Source organism: Uloborus diversus, chromosome 10 (assembly GCF_026930045.1).
Source record: "Uloborus diversus isolate 005 chromosome 10, Udiv.v.3.1, whole genome shotgun sequence".
In the NCBI taxonomy this organism is placed as follows: domain Eukaryota; kingdom Metazoa; phylum Arthropoda; class Arachnida; order Araneae; family Uloboridae; genus Uloborus; species Uloborus diversus.
Genome location: NC_072740.1, coordinates 80,316,089 through 80,336,058, shown reverse-complemented (window position 1 = coordinate 80,336,058; position 19,970 = coordinate 80,316,089). Strand labels below are relative to the sequence as shown.

Below are 19,970 nucleotides of genomic sequence, written 5' to 3'. Positions count from 1 at the left end.
ACAGAAATACTGCTGTGGTTCTTTTTCTTGATCAAACTCTCACCCCTTTTTAAAATCGAACCGTTTTCGAACAGTTTTTTTTTTTTAAATCATTTTTAGTAGTTTTCATGACTTTTTTGTGTTTTTTCAGGAATATGCTGTAATTTTCAAGTGGCAAAAACCTAAAACCTTAACGTATATGTCAATACAAACACAAAAATGTATGTGTCGAAAATTCCCACGGGGGAGCGAGGGGGGTATACACCAGCCTCCGCTCTATTTAGTTGTGCCACGATTTTTATATAGGGAATATCATTAAAAGATTACAGATAATTATCCCTCGATCATGTGATCTCACGTGATCTATATAGGAGGAGCAGATTGCAATAACGAAATATTATTGGGCTTTGCACCCATAGGCGGATTTACGGGGGTGCCAGGGGGTGCACCGCACCCCCAACAATTTTGGTTGGATTTTCAAAGAAAATTTAAATGAAATATATTTTATCAGGAGAAAATATATATTTCTCCTCAGGAATTTTGTAAAACAACTTATATTTTTCTACAGCTAAATGCAAGTTAATTTACTTGAAAGCAAACTAAAAAATGCAATAATAGGCTGCTTATTGTGTGACCCAGTCACCACACACCGGTAGACCGAGAGAAATTGTGCTGCATGAATTAAAAAGAAGTATTTTTCCATTTAAAAAAGAAAGATGATAAATAATTACATAAATCAAATAAAAACATTCCTTTAATTATTTTTCAGAGCTGTATTATGTAATAACTTTATACTCTGTAATTGAGTATGTATTGGTATAACTTTACAATTTTCTTTTTCTTTGAAACAACCATGGCTAATAAAGTCGAAAAATATGGCTATTGTGATATATTTCCCCAAAAACGATATAAAGTCCTTACACATCATTCCGGTAAACAGTACAATAAAATCACTCTGAAATCAAGTACAAATTAACATTTCCACTGTAAAATTTCAAAATTTTCTGAAGGGGGCAGGGCAGTGCTATCAGTGAGTTCCACTACTAAAATTAGTTGCTTTTGTTGCCTTTAATATGAATAATAGTCTCCAAAATAGTTACCAGATACAGAAAATAATTTCTAAAATAGTCTCCCATTTTAAAAAAAATTGCTTTCATATCATTTTAATGATAATGAAGTAAGGCAGACCTACGTTGGGTAAATTTTCTCCTGAACAACTTTTAAAAAGGAAAACTTAAAAAAACATTTTCCAAATATTAGCCCAACCCTGAATAAACGTAGAGAAACCAGCACTGACACATTCTAGTATATTTTTTTCACTATTTGATTGTTAATTAAAGACAACAGTAAAAGGCTGACTGTATAAAAAGAGCTCGAAGCGCCATATTCATATTTCCGATCGAAAACAAATTAGCCTCTCGTTAAAAATTTAAAAAAAAAAATGAATGTATAGTACGAATAAAAGAAATTAGGAATGAAAAAACAGTAAAAAAAAAGTAGTTAAGAACCAGAAATTGCGATTGCAAAAACTAATCCTTTATGAAAATCGCACTCACAAAAGCGATACTGTTACGAAAATTGCGATCTTTTACGATTGCGACGAAACTTTACGAAACTTTTTTTCTACAAAAATATAAATTTCACATTTTTTCTGGTCGTGAATGTTTTATTACATTTCATTTTCCCACTTTTTAAAACGATTGTTTTCAAAAATTAAACGCGGTAAAACATTTCCTTTTTTCCCGTGGTAACTAGAGGGTAAACTTAAAGGCGATTTTTAATTTTTTTTTACAAAGTTTTTCACCTGGGAGGAAAAAAAAAACTAGCTTTTTTACAAATTTTGGTTACACTTACTAAAGTAGTCCCTGTATTTTACAACTGATTGCAAAATATTCGCCTTTGTTATCAAAATAGTCGCCTTCGCCGTCAAAACAACAGCTTTAGTTGCCATTTGCAGTGCTGTATCCCCCTCCCCCATCCCCTGTATGGGAATTGCGTAGCTACAGTTTCTGTCGCATGTGTCCCTTTATTTGCCACATTTTCATTGAGACATATCTAATACATTAAAGCATTGAAAATCATCGTTCAAAATAGAAAACTTCCTTTAAAGTAGCAAAGGGAAACTAATTTAATCCGTATTCTTCCTACAAAAGTAAAGGGGGCTGGTCAGGGCGCCTATCTCGAAGAAATATTCTGAATTTACAGGAAAAATTGCAGTTAAAAGCAACTTTTGGCCGAATGGGGTTCTCTACCAAATTTTTATCAAACCTGAAGTTAGTTTTAGCCTTTGAGGACGATTGAGAGTCAGCTTTTATTCCGTAACAAAGTTCCAATAATTTGTTTTCCCTGCATTAATTCAGCACTGGCAAAGAAACAACTTTTACAGAAATATATTTGATATTTATATACAGAAACAGATGTTATATTTCAGAAATATATTTGATATTACGTATTTGAATATTTTCCGAAATTTAAGTTTTTAAAATAAAATTTAAGTGTTGAATTACAATTTAAGGACATTAACTGAATGAGGAAGGTTCAAGGGCTCACTACGGAAATATTTCAACTTTGAACACTGAAATGACCGTTCAGTCATACCAAATCCTTACATTTTAAAGTGTGTTTTTCTTTGCCTCCAGAATTAGATTTAAAGTATGATTCCCTTATTTGATTTTTTTTTCACACCAAAAGTGCTAAATCGCCGCCCGGCAGACCACCATCTCCGCCCCTCCCTAGCTACGCCACTGCTATATTTTTTGCACCCCCAGAATGTACAGCCTAAATCCGCCTATGTTTGCACCGCAGACAGAGGCTGACTTAAGTCTGGAGGGAAAAAAAGTGTCTGGTAGGTACTTTAAGGGAAAACACATCTGAGCCTAGAACATTACCATATATGGTATGAGAAGCATTTAAGTGTGTAATAAATAATGTCTGTGACTCATACGCTCTGACATATAAGTGAACAGAACTTAATATGGAAAAGGCCTAGCAAAGGATTTTTCATATTACATATATATATATATATATATATATATATATATATATATATATATATATATATATATATATATATATATATATATATATATATATATATAAATGTATATGTATACACACACAGTGGTGTGCACAGGGGGGAGAAGGGACACCTGTTGGCCCGAGCCCGACAATATGGAGGGCAGCCCGGGAAAGAAATTTGCGACGGGCCCCAAAATTTCTGTGCACGCCCATATATATATATATATATATATATATATATATATATATATATATATATATATATATATATATATATATATATATATTCTTAAATCAATTTCAATGTTTTTCATTACTCTTTTACAGAGCGACAAAATGGAAAAGGATAACCAAGATCAATATGTAATTCACACAGGTGGTTGCCACTGTGGAACAGTTCGCTTTGAAGCTCAAGCTGCTTCCAAGTTAAAAATCTATGTTTGCAAGTAATGCATTTACTTACTTCAAGTCAAAAAAAAACCTTTCAATATTATGCAGTATAATATTACAGGTAGGGGAATGTGGGGTAAAGCGAAATGGTGAAACATTTTTTCTGCTTTTAGTGAAACCTATCTAGCAATATTTTAACTATGTAGTAGTTACATTAGTGTATGATAAAGCACTTTTCAAAAATTGATACTCATATTGTAATATTTGTTGTGAGTCAAAAATTATGTATTTGGTATTACTAAATGATAAAGTTTTTCTTAGTAACATTTCGAATATTAATTAAGACCCACTAATATTCGGTGCAGTACTTTTTTTTTTTAAATTAAACTTATTTGTATTTTAAATGCTTTGCACAGTTAGTCTAGTGCATGCGGGGCAAAGTGAAATAGTTCATTTCACTTACTTATTCAGTCTTTTATCAAATCACTAACGTATAAATTTATTAATTAGTCCATTTACATTCCTTCATTTACTAATTTCCTTATATATTCATTCATTCACTATTTTATTTATATTCATTTATATTTTGTCATATAGTATTAACTTACTTGTTTTTTTTTTATGTGTTCGTTTATTCTTTTAATTTATTCATTAATTGTTTTGCGTACTCATTTGTTTGAACAGAAATATCTTTAATCATCAAATAGAAAATATTTCACTAGAAAAATACTTCCTTTTTCACTTTGCCCCATGAAAAACAAAGCAAAAATTTTCCACCTTTTTTTTTTGGAGGTAAAAACTTACCGTTAGAAAAAAAAAGAGAGAGAGACGTTTCAATGCAAGTTTTATTGTAAAAGACATTGTTCTTTCCTTATGTACCGCAATTTTCAGAACATATCTCCTATTTGTTCGGTTTGAAAAAAATAAGTTATCATAACTATTTCACTTTGTCCCACATTTCCCTTCTATGTATTTCGAGTCAGTAGCATTTTGTAAATTCTTTTTTCAGCAAACGTTTTGAGTGCTCACTTTGCTCATTTTCCATTCCATTGAAATCTAGAGTTTTAAGATACTCAGTCTTAATCCAAGTTTTCACTGCGTTCAAATTCTATCAGTGTATTTTTGGTTACGTCTAGCGTGTAAGTTTTCTTGTTTAAAATATGTGTCCCATAAAATTTGATGGATTACTTCTCAGCCAAATGTAGATTTCACGTTAATTTTATTTTTCCAATCAATCTCTATAGCAATTGCCTAAAATAAATGCCGATATGGAATAGAAATTTACCAATTTAGCCTGTGGAGAGTTTAAAATGGCGATTTCTATTATGAAATTTGTACAGAGTGTACAATATATCCAAAATGTATAGGATGTATCTAGGGAAGAGGATTGTATATTTCACCATCAGACAAATTTTAGCAACAAGGAGTTTTTAGTTCGGAGGGGGGTGGCGAAGCTTAAGCTGACCCTAGGGTAAATGAATGACCCTTTAAACTTCTCTTAAAAAACTTCTTTCCTTGTCTTCGCTTTTCCTCGGAGTACTGACGCCTGGTCTCAAGAAGTAGAAATTAAAGAATATCGTTTTCAATCATTTCGTTCTCTTAAATTTTCGTCTTAAATTGCACAAAATCAGAGGCAGACTGGGTCCCGCGAGAGTGCGCCAACCTTGGCCTCCAAAGGGCGCAAAAAAAAAAAAAAAAAATGCAGAATTTTTTTTTTAAAGGGGGAGGAGGAGGTGAAAAAAAAAAAAAACAATGGTACGTACACACGTTTACGCGTTTAAAGAGAGGGGAAAAAAAGCGAAGTGAAGTCGCACAGGTTTGTGAGCGCAAAAATAAATAAATAAAGAAGTTGCGCCAAAAAGTAAAAAAATATAAGATTAATTTAAATTTAAAAAATAAATAAGAAAATATGCACAAAAATGAAATTTTAAAATAATTTTAAAAAAAATAAAACTAAATTTTAAAAAGTGTTTAGGCTTGAGGACGCATAGGCGAGAGGGCGCATTGGCCCACAGCCCAATGGGCCGGCGGACCTGTCCTCCCTTGCATGAAATTACTATCATTTAATATTTCTATTTTACAGCTGCAGCATTTGCGTCAAGAAACAAATCAAAGCCTTTGTCGTTCCTGATGAAAGATTTAAAATTTTAAGTGGAAGGGATAATTTGACTCTGTACACTTTTAATACAGGAGCGGCTAAACACTACTTCTGTAAAACATGTGGAGTGCAAAGTTTTTATAAGCCTCGATCGAATCCAAATGGAATAAGTAAGAAATCAATTATTTGATTGAAATATTTATATATTTTTCCTTACATACTTTATATTTTCTAATTTTGATTTTACTACGAGTAACATAAGCATTAAGTAAATTCATAATTTTTGTTTTATCGTGCCTTAAACTAAACAGTTTGAGAAATTTTAGACTTTTAATCCTCGTAAACTTTGAGCAGATATCCTTCCGAAAAAAAATTTTTTGAACAATTCTATATGAGATTATTTTTAGATTAATTCCTTGACATAAAATGACATCAGGATCAATAGTGAGGTATAAAATGAATGACGATTCCCTGATAATCCATGTATATATGTCAATGGGTTAAAATCGCTATAAAATTATCGTAACTATTAGTATTTCAAGGGAGTAGTTATAGACCTCAGAGTCAGTCTTAATTGAAGAATAATTATATCTATTCTGACGAAAAACAGGCAGAGTTTTGAGGTTTCAGCTTATGTCAAGCATGGAACAATTTTCCAGATTTCATGTGACTTCTGTATTGCAACATTCACACTGCGTCCGCACATCCGTCACCGACGTATGCTTTTCTCCCTAAAACCAGTTTTCGGCCGGCGCACAGTGGTTCACGGGCGGAAAAAATAGCCATTTTTTAGTTTTAAGATAAAAAATATTTCATGCCGTAATTACTTAGCCCTTGAGTTGTAGTAACTTATTTTATAAGAGTTTTTTGGAAAAAAAAATCGTTTTTACAAAAATAAGCCGAGATTGTTGAACAATTATGTTTTTACTTTTTTCGGACGTACGCCTTATACTTCAGTTTTAATTCATTCGTTCAATAAGAAGGACTAAAATTTAATAAAAGTCATTTCTGATTGGTTTTTTACACTTATAGGATGCATATTACATTGTAGTTAAAACTTAAAAATTCATCAAAATTGAAAACTACCTGAAATAAAAAAACATTATTTTCTGAAAAATATAATAAAAAGTATTGTGGAATATACTTTTATCGGCGGCTTCCGGTGGGCTAAAACTTACATATATCAATAGTTTAATCATTCCTGTAAATAAACAACAACATTTTAGCTGCGACCACCTGCGACTGCAGTCGTGTCAGATGTTTTTGTTTGATCTTCGCTATTTACGAATACCAATATAGTAAGTTAGAAAATAACTCGTAACAGTATGACGGGGGTTAATTGCGTTTTCATTAAAGAAATTGGTCATCAAATTTGACATGCTCCAAACTAACGTATGTCACAGTTTCACTACTTTGCAAGAGAGCCTAAAAACTTTGTTTACTGTTTCCGAAAGTTGGGGCTTTTGAAACATTCATCAATAAATATAGAAGATTTTTTTAAACAGATTTACGTTGTTATGGCTTAATGCGAAGCATCATTCTACATGCAATGCAGTAGTAACCTGAAAATAACAATTTTCGGACCCGTTTGGCTTTAAAGAAGATACACATGAGAAAGAAATTTTTAAAACTCATGCAGAATTCTATGTAAAAAGTTTACTAACCATTCTGTTCATAAAACAATTAAATTAGAAAATCATTAAACGTTTGAAATTTCTGATTTCCTTTTCGAAATCATTCTAGTATAAAGCTGTTCTCAGTTTGTCAATATTGCCAGAAAATATTGTTCAAGGGTATCAATTGCAATAAATAAACCTTGCGTGTGGCATACGACTGATTTAATTTATATTTTTTACTAAAAACAGAAATGAATTTGAACTACGAAGAAACACCGATTTCACGTTTCTCAGAGGCCTGAATCAAACATAAAATACATAAAATATGGGAAAACGTCAATTCAAATCCAAAAACATAAATATGGGAAAACGTAAAATACGGGAAATGTACAAAAAGCAAAAATCAGATAAGAAAACAAAAATAGTAATAAAGGTTGCTACGATGACGCTTATAAAATGTAAAAAATGCGATATTTTACGAAAAGAACATTATTGTACACACCAGTTTAGATCATTCTAACACATTAAGTAACGAATTCGGACGTTTAGGTTGAAAATAGTCAGTAATAACGAGTCATTCAATCCAAAGTAAGTACAGCATCTTCCAGGATTGAAACACTTTGCAAAGTTTTTTCCTGGTCTTTAATGATAAAGAAAATAGTTTTTCACTATTAATTAAGCTCTTAAATGCAGTATTGAAAGAAGAGACGAGTTGTGTTTCCTCTTCTTCTTGTTCATCTTCATTGGCGGCCGAAAAGTCCATAAGGTCAGCTACGGATGGAGCAGAAGCGTTTCTGTTTTCATGGATTAACATTCAACAGAGTGGATTATGTTTATAAATGCACAGAGGGAAACACTTTTCTTAATTTAAAAAAAAAAAATTTCTCTTTTTTCAACTGCCAAGGGAAAACGTAAAATGCGGGAAATTCATAAATAACAAACATTCCATCCGGGTTAAATTAATATTATTAGTGTATGGAAAAACTGGGACCTGATGATAAAAAACGTAAAATGTGGGGAAAACGTAGATTCGAGGGACGTAAAATCGGGGTTTTGCAGTGAATACGATCAGCACGCATGAAGATAAATATTACCATGCAACAGTTTTAACAATTTTCCAAAGCATTTTTTTGAGAATATTCAAAGTTATTGAATTTTTTTTCGCTTTTTTTCTCGTTTTGAACCACTGTGCGGCGTTGCCATGACAGCAAGCCGCATTGTACGGGACCCTTCGACGGGACGAGAAGCCAGATATCTAACGGCTCTGACGTCCGTAGAGTTGGGCGTCGCATTTAATTTTGGTCTCCACGAGATGAGTGCGCTCTCTCAATTGGGTGAAAGCAACAGTAGGATATCTTACTATTATTCCAGGGATTAGATGTCTTACTCTTGCTCTAAGGCGACGATATGTTATGCTTATCTTACGTAGTTTTCTTCTGCACTAAGAGGGAGAATTCTCTTGCTTTTCTCCTACTACCAAAGCAAAAGAAAAGTATTTATGTGGAAAGGTACCAAAGGCGGAACCAGAAAAGGAGGGGGCAATTTATTTCTTTTACTTACTTCATACTACGTATCTGATTTTACGTAATGGCGCCATATTTCATCCCCCCTAAGATTTTTGACCTTTAAGCAGCATATGTTACTATCAAATATACTAAAAAAAAAAAAAAAAAACTTATAAAACATCACCAACTAAGCTCACACATGGTATTTGAGTTTAAATATGTGAAACACAATTTGTTTTCCGTTAGAAAAAGTTTTTAAAAAATGTACTTTTACCAGAATTGAAAATTGTTGTCCATAGGCGGATTTACGGGGGTGCCAGGGGGTGCGCCGCACTCCCAAAATTTTTGGTTGCGTTTTGAAAAAAAAAAAAAAAATTAGTATGTATCACCCAGAAACGCAGAGGTAAAAAAAAAATTTCATAGCTGCTATACTAGTAAATTTACTTAAAACAAATCCTGTGTATCACCACACATCGATAGTGCGAGAAAAATATAGCTGTGCTCATATTAAGAATTGAAGTAATTTTATACATTTGATAAGAAAAAAATGTCATGCAAATAAAAATATTTCTCAACAATTTATTGTTCAGTGCTGTGTTATTGTATAGTATAATTGTATGTTCTGTAATTCGGTATTTATTCGTATATATTAATACAATTTCTTTTATTTTGAACCAACTATGGCTAATCAAGTCTAAAAAAAAAAAAAGGAACATGACTGTTGCAACAAACTTTATCAATAAAATCTACTCCGAAATCAACTAAAAACCAACATTTTTAAAGTAAATTTTCAAAAGTTTTTGAAGGAGGACTCCCGGACTTCTTGCTGCAGTGGTGCATTCAGGGGGGAGGGGGCACAATACTGGTGACTCTCCCCACAAAATGCCGAGCTGATGTTTTTTTAAAAAAAGTTCTTTATTATTAAAGGGAAGAAAAGATCTCATTTTGGGAAAACGCAATTATTTTAAGAAGAAAAAAATAAATATTGTTGAAAAAAAAAAAAAAAACTTAGTTTTTTTTCAAAAAGAAATATTGACGATTAAATTTTTCAACAGCTTCAGATTTTCGGCGGCGCATTGTGTGCCTCCCCCCCCCCCCTCCTTGCACAATCCTCTTTCTTTCATATCCGCTTTCCCCCTTTTTGTTTTCATTTTTCTATTAGTCCCCAAAATTTTTCTTCTCCGAAGCCCTCTCTCCAGCCAAAGTTATTACAGAGTATCTCAAATTTCGTTTTTTTCGGCTTCACTTTCACCAAATTTCCAAAATCCTCTAATCGCTAAAAACATCGAAAATCGTTTAAAATTGCGTTTTTGGAGATTCAGTTTTGAAAAACTGCAGCATCTCTAACGTTACCAAATATGGTCTTACACTCATATGTTTAAGAATTTAATTTTGGAAAATATTCGAACAAGGGCTTTCGACCCCCTTAAATTTCTAAAGATAGCCTTGGAGCCCCCGTGTACCTTTCTTTCCCCTAAAATAACACCAAAAACTGTAAAACTGCGTTTTCAAAACTACTATTGCAAATTTTTTCTGGGGTGTGAATCCCATTCCAAACCAGAAGCTTTATTCACCCTTTGCTTCTAACGACATCGACTTTCGTTTAAGATTTTTTCTGCAGTTTGAAATATTAAGAATTGCCGATCCATTAATGTTACTAAGTATGGTTTACATCGCGTTTTTTAGACACAAAAGTGCGTCCCGCCCTAAAATATTTTCTGATTTCGCCACTGCTTTGTTGTTCCGAGAATACCCTCCCCCCTCAGATCCTTTTTATTGTTGCACCCCCAAAATTTTCGGCCTAAATCCGCCTATGTTGTTGTCCTATTTTCGTCCCCCACCTTCTAAACGATGTAATACTGGGTTCAAAACCAAGCAATAATAATAAATACGGATTAAGAATTGTATTTAAGATATACCTCACAAATTGTGCATTTTTGTCTTACAAAATATTCAATTAACAGATGTAAGACTGATTTTTCAAGGCTCCTAACAAGAGTCACATTTTTTTTTTTTTTTTTTTTGTTCCTCGCCTCGGAGAACAGTTTGTATTTTCAGCGAGGTGCATTGAGGGCAACGTACCTATAGTGTTCCCATGCTTATCTTCACGAAAACTGTTTTGTCACTTAGGCTTAGGCTACAGTGCATCAACGTCTTTTACTCCGATCGAGGTAAGGGACCAAAATAGGAACATCACATTCGACAATATGGCGGCTTCCCCTTCCTGCTCTACGTGAAATGAACCTTACACAGGAAAACACTCAGATCATTAATTCAGTGTACATCTTACCTTAAACAAAGATGTCAAATACAACTAAATATCAAGAAGAGCATTTACAAATAGTATTGCGACAACTCAAGTCTTCAAAAATCAGAATAAGTGTTTCCAAACAGCAACGTAGCAAACTAGACTCATTAAACTTTACAATTAAATTGTGTTTTCGACCGCAACAGAAAAAAAATATTACCGGAGGCGACACCAAGTGTCAGACCTGCGAAACTTAAGGGGACGAAATATGGTTACTTTACTCTACGCATTGGTGGGGGGTTCCCACGGCATTTTTTGTTAAAAACGAACAGAATGTGGAGATGTAGCCAAGGAGTGGGGAGGAAGGAGATCTAGAACTTATTATCTAACTTTTACGTTACCAAAGGTAATTTGAAACTGCATTTTTGGAACTTGAGCTTCGAAAAAAATCCGAGAAGAATGTTTCGAACCCGATTTTTCCCTAACATGATCAAGGTCATCTATAATTGCGCTTTTGAAACTTCAGTTTCGAAAAGTACCTTAGAAAAGTCCCTTTAGCCCATTCGTTTACCTAATATTACTTGAGATGGTCTACTATCGGGTCTTTACGATTTTAATTTTGAAAAATGTCCGAGGAAAGGTCTTAGAACCTCTCACCCCCTTCAAAGATTGCCTAAAATAAATTTTTTTAAATTTCAATAACGAAAAAATTTCGGCAGAGAGTTCTTAACTCCATTCTTTACCTAACGTCATAAGAGGTGGCCAACAATTGCGTTTTTTGGGACTTCAATTCCGAAATATTGCTGATACAGAGTACCTCAAGGGAAAGGGACGGGCGATCGCCCTCTTCCCTTGAAGAGTACGCATTCGGTTATTGTAAGAGGAGACATTCATTAGCCATTAGAGGTGCCAGCATCCTCCTCCCACGCCTTGTTTAAGCTAAGAATTAATTGCTTACAATTGATTGAGAATATTTCATTCTTGGAAGTTGTAGCCATTTCATTTTTTTTTTTTTAGTAGAAATACTGTGTTTATAAAATCATTTCACAAAATTTCAGAAGGATATGCATATAAAATGAACGAAGAACATCCTTTATCCTTTCATTCAGCTGTCGAGCGCGAATGTTTTTATATATATATATCTATATATATATATATATATATATATATATATATATATATATATATATATATATATATATATATATATATATATATCATACAAGTAATACATTTCAAATACATTTTTTCCCTCAAAATTAAAAGAAGTTAACGACGTAAAAAACGACTGAACATGGAACTTTTTTATACATTTGCATTTTTGACATTTTTTTGGTTCTTGATAATTCATGTTTGTTCTGAATGTAATGTACATGTTTAATACCCGAGACTATCAAGATAAAACACCTCGTGCCTGAATTAACATAGATTCTTCCCTAAGACTATTTTATCGCTAATTTCTTCATTTCAACAGTTTAAAAACTTAAGGTTTTATTCCTAAAAACTATTTTTTTTATATTTAGGTGTAATGTTGTTCTGCATTGACTCTAAGACTATAGAAGGAGTAGAAGAGATGAACTTCGATGGTCAAAATTGGGAAGAAGCGATAAATACCAGTAAACCAGCATGCAGTTGAAGAAGAAATTTGTTTCTTAAAACTTTTCACTTTTGTATTTTTCAACTTTTATTATGAAAAACCTTTTGAACTGAAGATAATCTTGCTGAAATTTTCAGTATTAAATATACTCATAATTTTATGAATTCATTGAGGTACTTTCTTTAGATTGTATTAAATTAAATATCTATATAAAGTGCCACTTTTATTATATTGTGTACAAATATAATAGGAATTATCTTTTCGTCAATATTGACATTTTTCATTAAAATTGGTTCTGATTGATCAAGAAAAAAATTCATATTCATTTAATGAAAGTAGCGATGTAATCAATTGGGGGGATATCTTTAAGTATGTTATCAACGTCAAAATGTTTTACTTGAGTTTTAAATGTTAGCTGATTTAAGGCACCATATGCTTTATTTTACCATATATTTTTTTTTCATGCAAGTGAAAGTCAACTGATTACAATGTACAGTTATTGTCTGCAAAAAACGATGGGTCATTCCATACAGATTCAACGGATGAGTGCGCTCGACCATTTTCAATTTTTTTGAAACTCATATCCCAAAAAGGGGCATATGAATGATGTTTAAAACCACTTTTATTTTTTTTCTTACCGTCATCAAATATCATTTTCGTAGTCAAAAATGGGACTTTTAGACCTTTGCATTTTGGCCCAAATCCAATTGAATAGCAATCATGGCAGAACATTTTACATTTTGATGTTAAAGTACATAAGATAGTAGTAGATGAAAAATGAGAATTCTGCGACTGGAGGCGGAGGTGCGGAGGTAACTCCGCCTCCCAACTCACTCCGCCTCCCCCGCTGCGCCTCCCAACTCACTTCGCCATCCCCCCACCGACTGCTGCGCCTGTGACCTTGGGTTGATCCGCATGTGACCTCCACGCGCCGTTACGGGGCAACATCTCACTGAAAGGTTATCATCGGAATGCCCCCCCCCCCTCTCTTTAGGAGGTGCTTATTATAAACTTTCTCTAAACTTGGCTTTCAATGTAATCAATGCGACGATTAAATGAATTGATATGTAATCCTCATATAAATAATAGCCGATGATCGAATAACCCGCCTGCTTCAACAATGAAACTCGTACCATGGTATGATAATTTGATAATGTGTTTTGCTAATGTTTAACATGCAGGGAAAAACTTTATCATGACAAGGCTGAACTCGATCCGGCCCCTTAACTGTTTTACTGGTAAAACTGTCATTTCAGGGGAAAGAAGATACGAAAAAACCGTCGACTATGAACTCCATCTACTGGAGTTTAGGGTTCATCCACTGGACTTAAGGTCAAAATTTCAACTATCAAAACATATGAGAAACAGGCAATGGCTTTGTTTAAATGTAGAAACAGTTTTTACCCGTCATTTCTTGACGGGCGATTTTCTAGTTTTTTATTAAATGCAAATAACCTGGAAAGAAGAGCAATTTTTAAAGTAAAAAAATTTTTAATAACAAGAGTTTTGATATTAAGCGCATTATTAAATGTTTTCCAGATGCATACTATAATAAAATAATGCAAAAAAGAATTATTAAACCAAGGGCGCCCCGATGAGAGGTCACGGAAAGGTCACTGTGACCTCCAGAAAAAATAATTTTTCAGCAAATTTTGTCCGAGGATTTGGAAAATTTCGACACATAATTGCAAAATTACAATTTTAAAATGTCCGAATGTCCCTTTTCATTAGATGTACGTATTGGTGCATAGCTGTATTTTATCAATCGGCAAAATTAGAAATTCCATTCGGCAAATTCAGAATTTTCCCTTTCCCAAAAATTTAAATTCGGAGAGTCCCTGCATAAAAAATTGGTTTTACTTGTCGAATTTACCCTTTCAAACTCTGTCATCTCATATCTAGCATTTTATTAATTTTTATTCTAATAAAAAATAGATACATGAAAAAACACACAAACCTAGTAATAGTTGAAACAAATTGAGCAATTTGTAATAAAAAAAATATAATAGATTAAACACTACTGGCGAAGCACAAAATTTGAAAAAAAAAAAAAAAGACTTGCAGACACAGCACATATCAGGGAAAGAACGTCACATGGGTAACTGGTATGTTTTATTACTAGGATAACTTGAAGCTTAAAATCACGAAAAATTCTCAAGTAATGGTCTCAGTAATACTCACGGATAATACCTCTCAGCCAAACTTAGAGCAATGAGCCATTTTGTATTTTGCGGTGACAGAACTTCTTTGTTTTAGCGGAGTTTTATTTTATATAATTTCAAATTGCATCACTGTCTTCTTCACGTGAAAACCCATTTAATACTGAAAAAAAATGCTAACTTTAATTGTTGTAAACCATTCCATGAACATTCATGTAAAATTATTTCAATGTTTAACTTTTTTTATTGAATTAAGCTTATTATAAGCTTACTCTTTTGTTCTGAAAAAGTCGTCTTGTAGCTTGTAGCCCTGATGTACTGAATATAGTGGCTCCCAAAAGTGTTCGTACACCTACGACTTTCAATGAAATAGCCCCCTATGCATTGGTTAGAATTAATATTTCGGAATAGGTATTTAATTATAAGGTCTATGATCTATTTTTAAAAAAACTACACGAAAATTTTTAATAAAACACTAAAACTTAATTTTTTAAAAATCAAAAACCAAAAAGTGCCGGAAATTTTATCTCACAAAAGTCTTCGTACACTTTGAAAAAATGTCAAAAAATTAGTAAATAATCTAACTTTTTACAAAATTATTAATTAGTAGAATATCATGCATTATCAACAACAGCTTTTAAACGTCTGGGAATAGATTTCATTGTTTTTTCTTTCTTTTTTTATGCAATTTCTGAATAAGTGTTCAGCCGCACTTCGAAACTAAATGTTTTTAGTTCGCTTTTCGTTTCAATGGTGTATTTTCGAAATCTAGCCACCAGATATCTCGAAATATGTTCCATTAAGTTTAAATCTGGCGATTGAGGAGATATTTCTAAGTTTAAGGACAATTTTTGAGGCACCAAACGCAAACGTGTACTTCTTATCGTTATCTTGATAAAAAACAAAGTTGTTTCCGATTGCCAAATTTTGGGCTAATAGTTTAAAATTGTTTTTGAAATATTTAAGTGAACAGCATGATTCATTATTTCATCAAAAAATTCCAAATTTCCAAGTCCTGATGCTGATATGCACCCTCACACCCGGACACCTTCACCGTCCTGATTAACTGATCCAGCTAAGTTCTTAAGATTAAATTCCTCATTTTTTCTTCTATTGACAATTATACACCATTTTAACTCAAAATATTGAATTTATTTTCATCTATAAGTAAGACGTTGTTCTACAACGTTTTAAGCTTATTTATCATTGATTTTACGACGGAAAGCGTAAGTTTACTGTTTTTCGTACGAACAAGAAAATTTCTGCGGGAAGAGGTCCCATTTAATCCCGCTAATCAGAGAACTTGGCGAACAATTTTAGGTGAAAATTAAACGTAAAATGTTTCATTTAATTCTGCGAAATCTTTTTCAGCGCTCAAATGTGTATTTTTCATAACTTTTTTAACTGTAAACCTTCCGATCACGCTTTGTTAACTTTGCCAGTTGACCTTTTCTTACCTTGTTTTTGATCCGATTCTTATCTTTAAAGCATTTTATCAAGCACTTCAATGTAGAATTGTATAAATTAACTAATTTAGAGACATTTCAAACAAATTTATGGCTACTGTGAGGGGAAAAAAATCAAATTTCGAGTCGTGTTTGTTGTTTTCTACGCATACCCGCCATTTTAAAATAATAAGCAGAATATTAGGGAATAAATAAACAAAAAATTAAAGGCAAATCACTTTAGTGTCATTGCCATGCAAAAATAATAAGAAAACCACATATGATACTTTTAATCATGAATTTATTTGAAAATATTTCAGTCTACGATGACTTTTGTGGCGTATTTTTTTTCTGTGTCATCGTTTTTTGACAAATTTCAAAAATAAAATTTGGCAATATTTTGGAAAAAAAACTACTGGGTTTTATTAAGAATGGCATAGGAATGGTGTGAAAAAAAAAATGGACTTCATATTCGAATTCAGTTTTGCGTTATTTTGGTTTTACTACAAAATTTCAAGGTGTATGAACACTTTTGGGAGCCACTGTAAAAAGCTTTTTCTCATTATTATAAAAAGCAGGAATTCTGATATAGAGCTGAAGGCTTACCAAAAATAATCTATCTATTTAAGTTTCTAATTAAAAGTCGAAGTCATTTGAAGTGGGCACGAAATTATAAAAATGAGGGGCGAAATATATGTACAGACGTAGGGGTAAACAATATGGAGGGGTGGCGTAGTCAATTGTGACAGGTCCCAAAATTTCTGTGCACGCCCATGCCCCCTCCCTCCACATTTTCTTTTTCATGATTGCAATTTCTTAAGAATGCGTCCTCTCGTTCTTTTCGTTTCTCTCACGTTAAATTTCTTAAGTTTATTTTGATCAACCAATTCCATATTATTCATATTTAAATGCCAAACTGACTCACTATTATTATCTTCTTTCTGTGATCGCGCAACATAAGAACGACATGCAAAACTAATAAGAATATGAACCGAATAGCGATGTCGCTCCCGAAAGACGAGCTCAAGGTGGGGAGGGCGGAAACATTCCCTATGGGTACTCCGTACTGGTACTGATTTTCGCTAAAGCCCTGGATCCGTCTCTTAAGTGACGACACACTTTGATCCATGCACTGCGCGCCGCTTTCGACTGCGATTGGAGGCGGGAAGTCACGTGGGTTTAGTCCGCCATTTTGTGTCGTTGCCTGTGTGATTTCACTGTGCGGAATACTAAATATTTTCTCTTTGCTATTCGTATTTTTCATCAAACGCTATCTTTAATGTGAAGATGCCTTGGTGTAGTGCATCAAGATGTTGTAACAGTTCAAAATTACTATATCGAAGTAGATTGAAAGATTATTTATGTATTTTAAATGTTTTCATCAATACTGCTGCGCTATTTCAGATACTTTATGAAACTCTTGTTAAAATTGTAATATTTTTTACTTTTCATGAAACTGTCTGATGGTTTGTTAATTTTCATGAGATAATAAGGACATTCACTAAAATCATCATAAATAGTTCCTTCAAATATTGTAAAGCTCAACTATGTAACGGCACCTAAGAAATTGCTAGCAGTAGTAAAATATTTGCCCTGTTTTCAAAACTGATTTTTCTGAGTTTAATATAACAAAACCGCCAAAATTTAAATATACTAGTTATTTTATTTATTTTTAATGTAAATTTTCTATTGTTTAGTTAGTTTCAAAATGTCTCAATAACTGTAGCAAAATTATTTTAAGAACACATCGTTTTGCTTTTAATTGTGTCATAGCCATGAGTTTCAGTGTGTTGCCAAGTTAATTATTTATCTATTTTGCGCGTAAAAATTAAGATATTAAAAGTATGAAAATATTCATTAAAAGAATTAAGCTTCTTTGAGATTACAGTAACATGTAACTCAAGCCAAGTTATATAATTACGTGAAGATTTTTTTTTTTTTTTTTTTGCCCGGAAAAAATTTGTTTTCGTTTAATTTTTTAACCGACTTCAAAAAGGAGGCGGTTATCAGTTCATACCGTATGTATGTTTTTTTTTTTTTTGTTTGTCCACTCATAGCGTCTCACCTAGTGAACCGATTTTGATGATTCTTTTTTTAATGGATAGGGGATGGCTCAACTTAGGTCCCATTACTTTGTTTGACCATATTTGTTCTTTAGAAAAAAAGTTATGGGCAAAAAACAGTAATTTTTATGCAATTTCCCTATTAAATGATATTGTAGCGAAGTTCGCACTTTTCATCCGCGGATAACGGTGGCTCAGTGCTAGAATTATCGCCTTCCACACGAGTGACCCGGGTTCAAATCCCGACTAGGACAAAGTGTATTTTACTAAAATTTCGTTCCTACTGTTTCCCGTATTTTCTCGAATGTTGTATTAATTTCTGTATCTTTTCAAGTCTGGAAAGTTCCAGCACTTTCTCAAGTTGTATATAAGGAGATGTAACGTTCATTCGTGGTTCTAAATAAAGATCTCGAGTTGAGACTAACGAGTATTCGCTTCATTTGGCTTTCACATTGTCTTCGCTATCTTCATCTACGCAACAATATGAAACTCATTGTTATAAAAGTTTGGTGCCATATAACAGTAACATTAATAGTAATTGTAATGATAATTTTGAATAAAGGCTTTTCTAAAGCAATAAAGTGATATAGAGCCGAACTTTTTACTAGGTAACTTCTTACTTTTACTGAAATATCTACATTTACACTAAAAAGAATGAAATAAAAAAATTTTGAAAAAAAAAAAAAAAAAAATAGAACCGACTTCAAAATTGCTCTAAAAAGTGAAAAATAATTTTATTCTTTAAACACCATCGATAATACTTTTAAACATAATTTTTGAAGTTGGCGCAAAAAGTAAAATCCATTGTAACCATGCTTTGTTCATATTTTCATCAAAAAATCATCCAAAGTTAGGAACGAAACATTTATATCGTTACTCAAATATGCTGTCATCAATGCGTAATGCATGTGGTAGTGAAGAAACTGGACCTGGTTAAATTTCTACTTGTAGTTGAGTTATGGCTGTGAATGATTTTATCGATCGTTTTTGCGCCAACTTCAAAAATTATGTTTAAAAGTATTATCGATGGTGTTTAAAGAATAAAATTATTTTTCACTTTTTAGAGCAATTTTGAAGTCGGTTCTATTTTTTTTTTTTTTCAAAATTTTTTTTTATTTTGATGTGAAAACTTTTTTAATATATATATATATATATATATATATATATATATATATATATATATATATATATATATATATATATATATATATATATATATATATATATATATATATATATATATATATATATATATATATATATATGATTTATCCCAGTATCTGTTAATTTACAAATTCATTATTACTATTTATAACAGTTCGTCACAGATGTAATCTGCACTCTTTTATTTGAATTCCTACTGATATCAAATATTTTAATTATTATTATTTTTTTTAATATTGAATTAAAACTGGTTACATTTTATTATCAGTTCGTTTAATTTTTAAGAACTAGTAGTATCCTTAAAAATCAGGTTTAAATGAAAGGCATTTTTTAATGTAAAATCGTCATGAGAAACAAGAAAGTGTTGGTAAAAAAAAAAAAAGAAAGAAAGAAAGAAAACTACATACATTAGTAATATAAATGATACTGCTTTGCATGAATAAGTTCAAACTGTTGCCCACAAATAATTTATGACACAATTAATTTAGCTCACTACTGTTCTACTCAGTAGTGGATTTAAGGGGGGAGGAGGCCCGTGCCCCCCAAAAGGATGAATTTATTTAAATATTTTATTCACAATTTTTTAATTGACTTCTCCGTAGCGTTTTTTATATAGTTAATTAAACAGAACACAAAACACACATAGAGCATATTTTGAATAATAGCATTTTTGTTTGCTAAAGAAGTC

General features: G+C 32.2%; 1 protein-coding gene across 1 annotated transcript in view; it reads left to right on the top strand.

The window, feature by feature from the left end:
• Window positions 1-12,588, top strand: part of LOC129231755 (centromere protein V-like) — a 33,082-nt gene extending 20,494 nt beyond the window's left edge. Inside the window, exons 4-6 of the mRNA XM_054866120.1 lie at window positions 3,325-3,443; window positions 5,471-5,655; window positions 12,378-12,588. Coding sequence (XP_054722095.1) covers window positions 3,325-3,443; window positions 5,471-5,655; window positions 12,378-12,490 — 417 coding nt within the window. The 3' untranslated portion in view covers window positions 12,491-12,588. The remainder of the gene's footprint in view (window positions 1-3,324; window positions 3,444-5,470; window positions 5,656-12,377) is intronic.
• Window positions 12,589-19,970: the final 7,382 nt, after the last annotated feature.